The 15954-nt window shown below is 34.7% G+C and overlaps 1 protein-coding gene across 3 annotated transcripts in view; it reads right to left on the bottom strand.

Moving 5' to 3' along the window:
* Positions 1-1127: 1127 nt before the first annotated feature.
* TFPI (tissue factor pathway inhibitor) overlaps positions 1128-15954 on the bottom strand; it is a 106058-nt gene continuing 91231 nt past the window's right edge. For 2 of the 3 annotated variants that reach the window (XM_040475602.1, XM_040475603.1), the window contains 2 exons: positions 1954-2133; positions 1128-1257 (listed from right to left, as the gene is read on the bottom strand). In XM_040475602.1, the coding sequence (XP_040331536.1) occupies positions 1151-1257; positions 1954-2133 (287 nt within the window). In that variant the 3' untranslated portion in view covers positions 1128-1150. Of the gene's footprint in view, positions 1258-1953; positions 2134-5822; positions 5848-15954 lie in introns of all 3 variants that reach the window. The other variant, XR_005790421.1, reaches the window with a different exon arrangement.

Here is a 15954-nt window from a genome sequence, read left to right on the forward strand (position 1 = left end):
TTTTCTTCCCCCTGAAGCTTACTTCCCCCATGACTTACTTATTGGTTGCATTGCATGCAAAGCTTAATGATAAATGAATAAGTTTCAGTAGGATTCAGTATTCTTGCTATTTGGGGTAAGAGAAAATTTTGTTAAACAATAAAATTAGGAAGTATATAAACACAATTCACTTTTGATTGCCATTAAAAACTTTCCTTTCCACCAAGTTTCTTCTTACCATGATCTGTACTTAACATAACACTATTCAACCATTTTTACTAATATAGTTAGTCATAAGCACACATACATACACAAAATAGATCAATCAAAATCAGGCAGGCACATGATAGAGTTGACTCTCTTTGTTCAGATAATGGTATGGCTCAAGATTGATTGAGGTACTGGTTTATAAGAAAGAAAAATTATGTCTATGGAGGGAAGCACATAATAGAATTGTATTATTACCAGCTTTCGCACAGTTGAGCGATCCTTATAGAAGCAAATGCTTGTCACCATGTTTGATGTGAAATCCAAAAAGTGCTTGATCCTTAATATCTGCATTTATCAATTTGGGCATAGACTATAAAGATAATCATACACATGATCAAAACAAATAAATGAAAACATATTATCAAACAGAGAATCACCAAATGGAAAAATGGACTGTCTTGATGTGGCCAGTAAATGATAGCTTGTAGTTAATGAAAAATATAAAGGAATTGAGAGAATAGGTAAATTCACAGTAGTCAGTTAATAAATCATTGTCCTTGAGTAAGCAATTTGACTAGATTAAGAAATGAATTCTGATAAAAATGTATTAATAGCAGTTAACTTGTACATAGAAAATTGATGGAAATATTCATTAAAAGGATTTCAGGAAAAAAAATAAAAATTATAGTGAAAAGTTTCATCCAAAATATTTAGAACTAATGTAACAATGTAAGATTTATTTATTTATTTATTTATTTTGTTTATTTATTTATTTAGAGAAAAAGAGAGTATGTGAGTGGGGGAGGGCAGAGAAAATCCCAAGCAGGCTCCATGCTGTCAGCACAGAACCTGACCCACAGAGCCCAAGGTGGGGCTCAATCTCCCCAACCATGAAATCATGACCTAGCCAAGAGCAAGAATCAGACGCTTAACAGACTGAGCCACTCAGGTGCCCCCAAATTTATATTTTTTTAACAAAAATTTTTTCGTATCCTATTTTCACTGTCTGCTTCTTTCTTTTTCTTTTAGTTTTAATTAATCCTCCTTTTGATGTTCTTTGGATGAAGCCTACAAAAGGAAGAGAAACAAATTTATTATGCATATTAAAGTAATATAATAAAACATTTTATCTAAAATTTTCTCAAATTATCCTTTAATATTTAAAACAAAAACTGGCTTAAAAGCCTCTAATTTGTCTGTCTTTGTGTAGAACAACCTAATTCTAAGGAAGTCATTTTGCATATATAAGAATTAGCAAAAATGGATAAGAATGTTATTGATTTTTATTCATCTTCAGTTAGAAATTCATGCTTGTTTTATTAAAGTGAACATGTGGCTGTATATGGTTGGTGGAATTATATGTGATTTTTATTTATATATTGATATTCAGTAAACATGCATCATTTTTATATTCAGAAGAAAATTAGTAACCACATTAAAATGTGCATTATAAGATAGCTTACAAATATTTTGGTATAATCATTTTAAATGAAAGCTTAGTATATAAATATTAAAAGAATAAAATGTTTTGTTTAAAACTGAATATTTTTTGTGAAGACACATTAAGAGAAATTGTAGTTGACATCTCCAGAACTATCATCTAGATGTAATAATTAAAAGGGGGACATATATTAGCTTAATTATAATAATTTTTTATTATAAATAGAACTAACTTCATAATATTTTCTTAGATTAAAATTTGTTCACAATTTCATGAAAATTGTTATCCTAAGTACTACTGAAGGGGAAGAATGTTTTCTGTACCTTTTTTACAAGTCCTAAGACATGCATTTTTAGAAGTAAAATTATTTTCATTCCCTCCACATCCACTGTATTTAAATGGGCGGCATTTCCCAATAACTGAATTATAGTAGAATCGGCTCACATTGGCTTGACACAATCCTCTGTCTGCTGGGGTCAGACACCAGGAAGGACCGTAAAATTCTAAGAACATCAAGAAAACACGGTAAATCACATATGATAGTTAATCTGAGACTTTAATATTTATTGTTTATAGATCGGTCTTGTGGCATGTTTATATAAAACAGTAATCTGAATGAATAAAGGTAGTACTCTCTGAAATCCATGTATTTCAATTTGAGGAAAATGCTTTACTAATCGCCATGTGTACACTACAGTAAGATCTATCGCAAATAAATAAAAAAGTAGATATATTTGTTAAAGGGAAGTGGTATGGTGACTCTTTAAAATGAAAAAAACTAGTTGTCCTAATAAGAGAAACTACTATTCAAAAAATTAACTTACAAAAATTTGTTAATTTCAAATTCATTTGAAAAAAACAATCAATGTTTATATATCATTTTTGTTCATGAATGTTCAACTTTGGGGGCGGTGCAAAATCCTTATTTGATGTAGCACATCTTTATTTGCTGCATGATGCAAGAATTGAAGCTGAGGAAGAGTGTTTTCTTGACTAAAGTTCTAAATGATGTAACGTAATCACAATTTAAAGCACAGGAATTCAGGTATAGCAAATTCTAATTTCAAGCTTCAGAGAAGGAGCCCTGAAGAGATGGTTTGATTTAGTAAGAAAGTTTTCTTGTGAATGGAAAAATCAGTTCTAGATGAGTTAGATGTTTTTGCAAAGGAAGGGATATTGCTGAAGCAGGTAAGATAAAACACTTGGTTGAAGCCAGACAGACACACTGATGTGTCAGTGGGACTAACCACTTTAAAAACAGAAGAAAGAAAATACAACTAGGGTAGTAAAAGGATCACTCATTTCCCTCCTCCTCCTCCTCCTCTTCTTCTTCTTCTTCTTCTTCTTCTTCTTCTTCTTCTTCTTCTTCTTCTTTTAATGTTTATTTTTGAGAGAGAAAGTGTGAATGGAGGAGGGGCAGAGGGACAGAGATGGGGACATAGGATCCAAAGCAGGTTCTGGGCTGATAGAGAACCTTATGTGGCTCCCACCACCACCCCGCCCCGAACACAGTTGGCAAGATCATGACCTTAGCCCAAGTCAGACACTCAACCACCTGAACCACCTAGGAGCCCCATGGATCACTCATTTTCTTAAGGCAAAGCAGAGAAATAGTTTTAGTTCAATGGTAGCTTTTAGCTCTTTTGGGAATTCTTATCAGTGAGGGGAAGCTGATACTCTTAACAGCAGATTTCAACTGCTTGATCTTAGTGAGCCAATACTGCAGGCAAGGTGGTAGATGGTGAGGAATCAATAAAAGAAAACTGTACTGGCTTTGCCAAATAGTGAGATGTGGTACAGAAAATAGAGAGGATATGCTAAATGTGCAAAATTGGCAGAAAATAGAACTTTGCGGAATCCAGCCAATGAAGGCAAAGAGGTTGTACAGAAAGCTGTAAGTGGTTTGATGGCAAGGAAACCCTAAATGAAAAGACTATAAAAGAAATAAAATGAAACAATTTGAAGGAAACATGAGATCTAATCTAAAGTAATGAACAGTAGTATAATCCTAATTAGACATGAAAAAAATAAGGATCTGGATTTACCTCCTGCCTTCTTGATAATTTAAATAAAGATTAGAGTGTCTTGATATAATGGCTTATTTAATAGAGAAATTCTGGAAAATAAATGGAATGGTATGACCATAGAAAGAATATATAAGACATTTTAGAAAGATGATAATTCTGTCAAAATTCAAAAACTGTAATCACATAAAGAATACTGTCTTTGCCTAGGTCTACAAATACTGATTTTAAAAGAACATCTTAGATCTATAAAACTAAAACAAAGTCATGTAGTCTAAATTCTTTTTTATGTATTCCTATTTGGGGGCTATAGTATAGCGCATGATTATTGCCATCATAGATATAAATTAAGATGTTATTTGGTGAAAATATATGCTTAACTTCCAATGTTGAAGTCTCCTGCCTCCAATATTGGTTTCCGTGAGAGAAATTTTCTAACAGTATAGTAGAGATACACTGTAATTGAGCCCTACTATTGTGCAAACTTGCCCAATGTATATGCTCTGGATTCTCATTAACCCAGAGTCTGGAATATGAGGAGGTTACCAGTTGCTACCACTTCTGTCTCCACAAACTTTCAAGTTATCACCTGTATTCAGATACAAAAGAAATACTCCACAAGCAATCAGCCTGATTTGAGAAATAGAGAAAAATGGCTATTTTTTTTTTCTCAACAAGCACCCATAGATGCTTCATAGCCGGTGTGTGAGTATGATGATAAGTTTTATACATCAGTTTCACTTTAGCACTTTGTACACAAGATTTATTAGCCCACAGTAAGTTGAAGATAATATACATAGATGTACCTGTAAGTTGTACACTTCTTCTTTACAAATGTTAATTATTATGTCTGAATAGCAAGATTCCACCTAAAGTTCCTTATCCCAAGAGAGATAATTTTTTTCTTTTTTTTTTTAACATTTTATTTTTTATTCTTTATACCCAACGTGGGGCTCGAACTTAGAACCTGGAGATCGAGAGTTGTATGCTCTACCAACTGAGCCAGCCAGGCACCCCCAAGACAGAATTTTCTGAAAACATGAAGCAATCCCATCCCTCTTTTTCCTTAACCTGTAGTAAACCTGGCCCCACAAAATTAAGGCTACTTCAAAGTAAGAGCAAAATAGACTAGTACATCTCAGGCTACAATCCCCAGACTAAAGGTAACAAAGGAGGAGCCTCTGTTATCCTAGGCCAAGAGCCTAGAACACCAGGTGAAAGCTAGAACAATAACAAGCCTCTGCAGGGGGATCTGAAGCCATGGAGGATACAAGTTTGGTGGGGAGAGGTACCCTAGCTTTTGTCTTTCTTTGGGCACCAAGTCTTCCAACAATGTCTGCCATTCACCAAATCTACTCCAAAGCCAAGGGAAAGGGTTTCCTATAATATGGGACAGGGCAAGAAGAAGGCAGGGGTTTTATAGTTGACCAGCACAGATGCCATCAGAGAGTTTCACTACAAGTTAATTTGTCTCAAGCATCAGATTGCCTCTATCTGAAACTCTGACATCAGAACCAGAGTGTGTCTGGCTTGCTGCTCTCTGACCTCCTGGGAATTGGCATATGGACTTGAATTGTCCCTCTTATCAGACACTGGCTCCTGCTTAAAAAGCATCTATCCGTGACTGACCCAGTTACTGTTGTCCATCTATCTCAATTTGTTTGTCCTGACTTTAATCACTACCTACACAGATTATCAAATACAACTCACCTTCGACCCAGATAAATATCACAATTCCTAATTCTAAAAATACAAGTATTTTGATAGGTTAAAATTTGAAATTAGTTACTAAGAATGTTGTATTATAAATAGTTAACTTTTAAAAGTTTTTAATACAATAATTATCAGATGGGGAGTCTTTGTAAGGCTATTACCTTCAGAACATGAATTCTACCTTCTATGTAAACGAATTCATTTCTCCTAAAATCATTTTAACTCTAAGAAGTTGAGAGTATCATTGGATTACTTTAGCACAGACAACAATATAATTAAAATATGAAATAGATGGTTTCTCAAGGACATTTTAGCTCCAAGATTTTTTGAGTCCTTGATTACCATCTGGCTCAATCTTCAAAAGTGAGGAAATTGAAATTTCTTGTACCTCATGAGGAGATAAGCTTGACTGTTTTCAATTGACATATTTATTCTAGATAAACATAAGCACTCACCTACTCAAAATCCAGACTTTGATATCTACAATGAAAGAAAATATAAAGGTTTTGAAGTAGTTGCATAATGTAATTGTTTTGATCTAGGTTATAATTATTCAGATATTTAAGCAAGAATAAAAGGACACTAACCTGACTTCTGTTCATTTTCCAAAGGGAATTTTATAACCAAATGCATTCTGTCTTGATCTTGCCATTAGCAACAAGTTGAATAGCTTCCATTTAGAGGGTCTATGATAGATTTCAGAATTCAGGATCCACTTCTATTCTGCCAGGAACTGCCATGATCTAGTATGACTGCTAAACTGTAAGGTGGTACTCCAAAAATCAGTTATATATTTAAATGGCTTATGTAAATTTTCTCTGAAACTTAAGACTGTAAACCTTAAATTTTATAGTCACTTTGGATATTTACTATGGTGTCTTTCTGCTCCCACTTTACATACCTAATATTTAGGCTTTTATTTTACCAACCAATTTAGGATTTATGAACCACCCCATGACTTGCTGGGAAATTTTTTGTCTTCTGAGATCATTTTAGGGAATTGAATAATAAACCTTTTTCCTTTGAATGACATATTCTTTTTTTCCCATGATTTTCTAGTAGAGAAAACTATTTTAACTTTCTAATTACAGTTTATCATTGTAAAACACTGAATTAATACAAAAGTATAACAAATAGAAAACAAAAGTTCTCTATAATTTGACCCTTGTCCCATAACCACCCTCAGTGTTTTGGTGGATATCTTCCTGCAAATTGTTTGCATAGGTAAACATATACTGTATGAGCATATAGTACTGTGTATCTTTTTATACTTGATAATATTTTGTGAATGTTTCCATATTCATATATATCATTTTTAATATGTACAGTATTTCATTTCTTGAATCGACAATAGTATACTTAGTCAATCCATTACTCATGTGTATATAGATGATTTTTTTTTTTCAATTCCAGATAATGGCTCATGAGCATCTATACACTGGTTCAGATATTTCTAGAGACATTTCTAAAATTAGAATTGTGTAAAAGCTATATTCAATTTATAATTGGGTAGATGCTGCTGAATTTTCTGCTGAAAGTTTATATAAATATATACTGACACAATGATGTTTTAAATTGCCTAAACAATTACTTAATGTGGACCTTACTGAAGTGTATGTATGTATGTATGTATGTATGTATATATGTATATATGTATGTATGTATTTATTTATTTTAATGTTTATTTATTTTGGGTAGAGAGAAAGAGACAGGATGCAAGCAGGGGAAGGGGAGAGAGCGACAGACAGAATCTAAAACAGGCTTCAGGCTCCGAGCTGTCAGCACAGAGCCCAATGCGGGGTTCGAACTCACGAGACGTGAGATCATGACCTGAGACACAGTCAGATGCCCAACTGACTGAGCCCCTCCAGTGCATTTATTTATATTCACTTTTATTCTCTCCTCATACCCACAAAAGTAGCTGATTACTGTAGAGATGGTTTTCATAGGTAGGAAGCTTAGCTGTTCTCCAGGTTATAGCTCCACAATGCCGAGCTTCCTCTATGCTGTTAGGGATTCTCCAGAAGCTACTTTCAGTCTTGTATTTTATTTACTTCATGGTGTGGTAGGAATCAAAAATAGCAAAGAAATATTAGAAGGAAATATGCTAGAATGTTTGGCCACGATTGCCTCTGTGAAATGCAAATATGGTTGATTTTCCTTTTTCTTTTCTATTTTTTCAAGTTGTCTGCCATTATAATGTTCACATTACAAAATAACATATATAATGTTAGAAATATTATTAGATAATAAAAATATTTTTAGATCCCAGAGTCCTGGGGCCATAAGGAAAAGGCTGGATATTGGAATCTGTGGTTAGAAATGGAGAGTAAACCTGCCATCTGTCAATTTGCTACTTATAGAGAGTAAATCTGTACTACAGGAAAAGTCCATTCACTAACAAGGGAGAATTGGTGTTAAATGGGCAGAAACTGACATTCTATATAGAAAAGAAAAGACAGCAGGGAATGGGAAAATGAGTACTGTGGAGTTTTGTTTTGATTTGGATTTTTGATTTTTGGTTTTGGGGTTTTGGGTTTTTTGTTTGTTTGTTTTGTTTTTGGCCTATGTGTACAGTAATGTAGCTGAAAGTGAAATGTAAAAAGCATTTCAAATTGAAAGGTCATGGAGGAACAGACAGTAAGATACCTTGCCCTGATACGGAAGCCTCCACAGATTAAAAAAGAAGAAGAGAAGTTGTATAGCTATTTATTGGTTGGATTTCTTGGCCTAGGTATGGCCTAACCCAATAGAAAGAGTTTACAAAGTTATCATCATCCAGGGATTTTTCTAAATAAAACCATAAAGAAAGCAAGCCATGGTAAAATTACAAATTATGAAACCGTTCCGAGTATAATTTATCCTGAGATAATTATGTCTTATATTTAGAAAAGTTTTTCCTCATGAAATCTGCAAAATTGAACAACCTACAAGATTTTAGTGAAAGGTGAAAATTAATGCTTATTTAGTTTCTTGATTGGCATTTAAGGAAGAGTGTAATTTCAACAAGGGGAAGAGATACAGGGGAAGTAGGTGAAGGAAAGCACAAAAGTCAGGATATTCCTGGTTTGTTTGGGGTACTTTGAAATCTCCAGGCTATCTGAAGAACAGAGTACATGGAGAGTATAGTGGGATGCAGGGCTGGAAGAGTAGATTTAGACCAAATTAAGAAGGTTTTTGACTACTTATAGACTTGGATTTTATGACATAGACATTAATGAACAGCCAAAAGTATCGAAGGATCAAAAAGACAATTCTGCTCTTTCTTGATACATGAAGCAAGCTCAACCAGGCATATGTAGGCTAAATTCTACAGGAGACTTGCAATAAAGGAGAATATGAGATGACCCTAACTGAAGTAGGTACATTGGAGATAGATAAAATTAATTACCACATTGACTGTGGGCAGGAAGAGAGCTAGAGAGAAGATAATTCTAGTATTTCTAGACTGATTGACCTAGAAGATGGAATATTTTAAAATATAGTATGAAATATAGTTATAAGCTTTAGAATTTGTTTTTTAGTTTTTAATATTTATTTATTTATATTGAGAAAGAGAGAGAACACACAAGCAGGGGAGGGACAGAGAGAGGATGACAGAGATCCCAAGCAGGCTCCGCACTGTCAGTTCAGAGCCTGACACTGGGCTCCTTCCCACGAACCATGAGATCATGACCTGAGCTGAAACCTAGAGCAGGACACTTAACCAACTGAGCCACCCAGGTACCCCTATAATTTATAATTTTATCATGGCTTTCTTTCATTGTAGCTTTACTTAGAAAAATCCCTGAATAAAGGGAGAATTGTGAACTATGCCCATGCATTAGCCAGCATCTACACAAATAAATCCAAGATATTAGATAGAAGATAGAACCCAGGCTTTAAAAAGACAAAATTTTAATTGTGATACCCTGCAGTGGAAGTACAATATTGTGACCCTGTCTTCCCATAACACTTGTGCAGCTCTGTGTCTTAACATATAGTGCAGGCAGTGAAGTCATCTTTGTATCTATGCCTTTCCCCCATTTCAAAGGCAAGCCTATGAAGCACTAAAACCACCTTTCCTTTTTATTATCAAAAGACTTCCAGTTCCCGTGACAATTCCCATCATATAGGAGGTATTTGTTGAACTGAACCGACATTAAGTATAATGGATCTGAACCTCAGGTCATAAGAGAAAGTTGGAAACACAGATTTGCAAGTCCTCTGATTAGAAATATGATCCAAAGACACTAACTATGTATTGGTGTTTTATAATTATGTTTGAATTTTAGAAGTGCTTTATTTTATTTCAGGTAATAGTATTAAGTATACTGAATGAAGATACTTCAGATCAAGGTTACAGGCTTTAGTTATATTAAAAAACTATTACTAATAAAATATATACAAGTAATACCCCTGATTATTTTTTCCTGTTATAAACGTTCACCAACACCAGATAATCATCATCAAAAACTTCAAATACTAATACTTTTGACACCTTATTGCATGTTAAACCTGGGGCTAAGAATTTTATATATGTCATCATAATGATCACAAAATTTTGTGAGATATGCTCTCTACATATAACAAATGAGGAAGCTGAGGCCAAGAGTTGTATAATTTTTTTTCAAGGCCACAAAAAAGAGTTGGCAAATAGAATTAGAATTTAAATCCACATCTTTTTGCCCCAAACCCAGTGCTCTTAACCACTATGATATGTTCTCTGAAAACTAACTAGAAGATAACAATAAGTAAAGATATTTTAATAGTTATTAGAAAAAGAAAGCTGTCACAACTTCCTTTTTATATCCAATTTGCAAATTCTCTCCTGTGAAGCTCAGGTTCAGAATGTCTTCTATATTTCTTACCCCAAGTTACATGCGTAGAGTTGGAGTGTATCAAGTTTGAATAGGGAAAAGATAGGTCATCAAATGAAGACAATGGAAACAAATCTTGAGAGTAACAGTGCTGAGCCAAGCAGTAATCAAAGACATCAAGTATTTAAAGACAAGAATTATTGAATTTGCATATTCACCCTGGACTGATTCTAGAAATAACAGACCAGAGTTCCAGGCTTTTATGTATTCTGTGATCATATTTGCATTAACCAGTCAGCTATCCACTTAATAGCATTAAGATCTGATGGAAGACTAGAAACCATATTCCACTGTGTCCCTGGAAAAGATGGAGTTGGGATTTTCCTAATTAATAGATTTTATAATAATGCTTCTCAAACTTATTCTTGCAAAGATTGGTCATTATTCAAAGAGAAGAAGGGCCGTCAGAGAATTACAACATAGAGTAGCACAAGATTTTCTAACCTATTCCTCATTCCTAACCTGCTCTATAGCAATATATACCAAATTCATATGATAATGGGGATTTTTTCCCCTTTTAACAAAAAACATGTGCCACCAAAAATCAGACACACAGATCAATGGAACAAAAATGCCCAGAAATAAACCCAAACTCATATGGTCAATTAATCTATGACAAAGGAGGGAAGAATACATAGTGGACAAAAAACAAGTCTTTCCAATAAGTGGTTTTGGGAAAACTGGTCAGCTACATGCAAAAGAATAAAGCTGGACCACTTTCTTTACCATGTTCAAAAATAAAATGGATTAAAGACCTGAATGTTAAGACCTGAAACTATAAATAAACTCCTGAAAGAAAACATAGGCAATAAACTCTTGAACATTGGTCTTACCAATATTTTAGGAGTTTGTCTCCTCAGGCAAAGGCAACAAAAGCAAAAATAAACAGGTTGGACTACATCAAGATAAAAAGCTTGTTTGCACAGCAAAGGAAACGATCAACAAAACTAAAAGGCAACCTTCTAAGACTGAGAAGCTCCTTGCAAATGATGTATCTGAAAAGTGTTCATACACAAAATACACAAAGAACTTGTACAATTCAACACTAAAACGACAACAATTTAAAAGTAAGCAGATGACCTGAATAGACATTTTTCTAAAGAAGACATACAAATGGCGACAAAATACAGTAAAACCTTGGATTGTGGATAACTTGTTCTGTGAGTGTTCCACAAGATGAACAAACATTTCTAATAAATTTTAACTTGATAAATGAGTGGTGTCTTGCAATATGAGTAGTATGTGATGCTGAACATCACATGATCACAACTGAGCCAATGGTTCTTCTCTCTCTCTCTCCCTCTCTTCCTCTTGCTGCGGGATTGTGGGTGATTGTCTCCCGTGCTCGGATGCTGGGTCTCAGGCCACAGTGTTTGGCAGAAATCAGGGATTTTTCAGAATGTTGGAAGGTGCCCACAACTGGCACTAGTGTATTTTTTGTCACTTCAAAGCACCTGTGGACAGTCCTTCACTTTTCCATACAAAGGTAAACTTAGGAATGGTTTGCCTCATTCTAGGTCAGGCTGCTTACAGATATAGACCCTTTTCCTCTGCTGCTTTATTGCCAGTTACATTAAAAGCAGTAAATGATAAGAGTTTATTAATACTGGCCTGTAGTCAACATTTGTGAGAGCATATACAAAGGCCCCCATGCAGAAAGATTCCATTGAGCCAAGAGATAGCAGGGATCCCGTTAGTGATCATGAAAGTCATCCTACACAATAACCCTCCTCTCTCTTGTCTCCCTAATACCAGCCACGAAGCCTTTCAAAGGGAGGTGCAGGTTAATTTCTTTATGTTTCTTTATATTTTATATTTTCTTTATTATTTTGTATTATATTACAGCATTGTAATCATTTCTATGTGAATATCTTTGGGTTGTGCAATGAATCCATTATTTCTTATGGGGAAATTCACTTTGATATACAAGTGCCTTGATTACAAGCATGTTTTTGGAATGAATTATGCTTGCAAACCAAGGTTCTACTATCTGTATTAGGTAATCCAAGACAAAACCAAATGGTAAGTTTAGTGAAATTACCTTTTCTCCTAAGTTTCATTATGAACAATTTCAAACACAGCATGTTTCCTGAACAAATTATGCTCAAACCAAGGTTTTACTGTGCATGAAAAGAAGCTCAACATTACTAATCATCAAGGAAGTGCAAATCAAAACAAGTTGTCACCTTAGACCTGTCAGAATAGTATCAAAAAGACAAGAAATAACAAACATTGGCAAGAATGTGGAGGAAAAGGAACCCTTGTGTGCTATTGATGGAAGTATATTTCTATGCAGCTATGGAAAACTATATGGAGGCTTCTTAAAAAATTAGAAATACCTTATGATCCAATAATTTCACTACTGAGTATCCAAAGAAGGCAAACACTAATTTAAAAAGATATATTCACCCCTATGTTCACTGCAGTGTTATTTACAATAGCCAAGATAGGGAAGCACCCCAAATATCCATCAATAAATGAATGGATAAAGATGTGGTATATGCATACATATACATACCCCCAATGGAATATCACTCAGCCATAAAAAGAAAGAAAGAAAGAAAGAAAGAAAGAAAGAAAGAAAGAAAGAAAGAGAGAAAGAAAGAGAACTTGCAATTTGTGAGATCATGGTCAGCCATAGAGGGTATTATGCCAAATAAGATAAGTCAGAGAAAGACAAGTTCCATTACCATTCCTTATACTGGAATATAAAAAACAAAACTTATAAACAGAGAGAATAAACTCGTGGTTGTAAGAAGGCAAGGGGGTAGAGGAATAGACAAAATATGTAAAGGTGATTAAGAGGCACAAAGTGCCAGTTATAAAATAAGTCACGGGGGTATAAAGTACAACAGAGAGAGTATAATCAATAATATTGTAATTACTTTGTATGATGACAGATGGTAACCACATTTATGTGATCATTTTATAGTGAACATAAATGTCAAATCACCATAAATGTACTCCTGAAACTAACATAATACTGTATGTCAACTTTTTTTTTTTAATGTTTGTTTATTTTTGAGAGAGAGAGAGAGAGAATGTGAGAGGAGGAGGGGCAGAGAAAGAGGGAGACACAGAATCTGAAACAGGCTCCAGACTCTGAGTTGTCAGCACAGAGCCTGATAAAGGGCTCAAACTCATGAACCAGGAGATCACAACCTGACCAGAAGTTGGCCGCTTAACTGACTGAGCCACCCAGGTGCCCCCAATTTCAATTAAAAAGTGCCATGGGGTGCTTGGATGGCTCAGTTGGTTGAGCTTTTGACTTTGGCTCAGGTCATCATCTCCCAGTTCATGGGTTTGAGCCCCATATCAGGCTCTGTGCTAACAGATCAGAGACTGGAGCCTGCTTCTGATTCTGTGTCTCTTGCTCTCTCTGCCTCTCCCCTGCTCCTGTTCTTTCTCTCTCTAACACTGTCTCTTTCCTTCTCTCTCTCAAACAAATAAATAAATATTAAAAATATTTTTAAAGTGCCATCATTAATTTGTTTGTAGCTTGTATTAATTTGTGAATAAGTTTTGATTTATGGTTGTATAATCGTCACATGCATAACTAGTTTATTCCTACTATTTTACTTGTCCATACAAAATTAATGTCATACAATATAATTTGGTTTAAAAATAATTAGAAGTCTATGGTTTTTTTCTTTAAAAGTACCTGTGTATTCAAGTTTTAGAAACACTTCTCTGGAGGAATCTCATGACTGGGGCAGAAAATTTATCCTTGTTAAAACCAGAGATGGTCCAGGAAGAAAAGGATTAGCGAAAGTAGTCAGTGGTCACCTAGGGTGACTGTATTTGGATGAAGCAGTCTTGGCAGAGATGAAGTGCCACATTTTTGTTTTTCACCAGCTCTACCGGCAGGAAATAGAAGGTCTTATGGATCCCTTCCACAAGCTATCTATTTTTAGAAAGTCACCTTATCAGAAAATCAGGGTATGAGGCATCAGATTCACCATGCAGGCATCTTTAGATTATGAGGGAAGTTTCTGTGCTTCTTGGTCTGAGAGCACATTGTGAAAAACAAGACACTTTTTGGGGGCTATTTCAGTGGGTTTTTGATGAAGTGGGGTTTTTCACAGTTGTTGACAGTGCTGGTGATTAACTGTGGTATGTAGCTGCATGTTTAACTCTTTAGATTATGGGGGATGGTTTCTTTCCAAAAAGTTTCCATGGTTGCCATGTATAAGCACATCTTCAACAAGAGGCCAAATAGAAGACAACGTTGTCTTGCAAATCTATAAATTAAAAGTAATGGTGTCTGACTTTCATTCAGGCAGTTTATACAACATCGCTTCCAAAAGGCCAATGAAGCAATGAGGGACTAGGTCAAATATATAGGTGTTTCTTTTCTCTGTCAGATGTATGTGTATGTCTACGTGTGTCTGTATATGTTTGTTTTATGTTTATGTTTTTTTTCTCCCTGTTTTTTTTTCCACATGTATGTAGAATCTGGCCAATAGGGCATATGCTGAATACAGTCAGGCAAGAGAAAGTGAGTCTCAGGTACCCAAATGATTTTCCAAATATCAGAGTGAGTTGCCAGTGGGCTTTTGAAGTCTATCTGAAGATTTTTTTCCCAAGTATCATATAACTGATGTAGTCCCAAGGCAGCTATTAAGAGCTGACATACAGAAGTAAAGAGAACTAAGAAAATAAATAACTTTTTTAAAAGTTTATTTAGAGAGAGAGAGAGAGAGAGAGAGAGAATCCCAAGCAGGCTCTGCACTGTCAGTGTATTTCTATGAATCCCATAAATAATAATAATGAGTAATATTTATATAGCATGGAATAGGTATCAGGCACTATGCTAAGTGAGCTATGTATATCGACTGATTTCACTTGACAACAAAACCTGTAAGGTGGGTACTATATTATCATCCTCATTTTACACTGGGAAAAAAGGTTCAGAGAGGTTATGAAGTATCTCAAGGTTGCACAGCTAGTAAGTGAAAGACCTGGGATTTGAGCCCAACTCTTCAGGCTCGGAGTCTTTTATCTACTATAATATAGTGCCAGTCACAAGGGAAAAGTCAAAGAAAACTAATTGTGGTAGTTTTTCATTCTGAAAATTATGCACAGAACTGCACATGTTTACAGAGATTGTTTTAGAATTATTTCTCTCACACATGTAGTGGGAGAATGCTTGGTAAGCATTCAGATATCTTCAGTCAAGATGGTTCACTAGAAAAAAAAATTCACAAGATTATGTGCAATATGTAGTTAAGAATAAATAGCAATTTAAAAAATCACCAAACCGTTTTCTAGTAAAAGCATGCAAAACTTTCAAAATGTTTCCTATTATCATCATGAAGAGAAACTTTAAAATTATATTTAAAAATATTCTACTTAATAACAACAACATAATCTAGCGTGTTTTGGGAATATTCAAATATCCTACCTAAGGACTGTTATTTAACGGAAAGAATTTTAAATGAATACTATCCTATTTGTGTTGTGGGGTATGATATTGTTCCTATCACTGAATCAAAATAAAAAAAGATTTACATCTTTTCAAAAGAAACTAATACAGAGAAGCTTACACATTTGCTAAAACCTAGAATAACAAGGTCTTACATAAACATGGAACCATAGCGGGGCTTGGGTGGCTTAGTTAAGCTGCCAACTTCGGCTCACGTGTCATGATCTCACATCCGTGAGTTCGCACCCGGCATCGGGCTCTGTGCTGACAGTTCACAGCCTGGGGCCTGTTTCGGATTCTGTG

Source organism: Herpailurus yagouaroundi, unplaced genomic scaffold (assembly GCF_014898765.1).
Source record: "Herpailurus yagouaroundi ecotype Mexico unplaced genomic scaffold, PumYag 140, whole genome shotgun sequence".
NCBI lineage: Eukaryota > Metazoa > Chordata > Mammalia > Carnivora > Felidae > Herpailurus > Herpailurus yagouaroundi.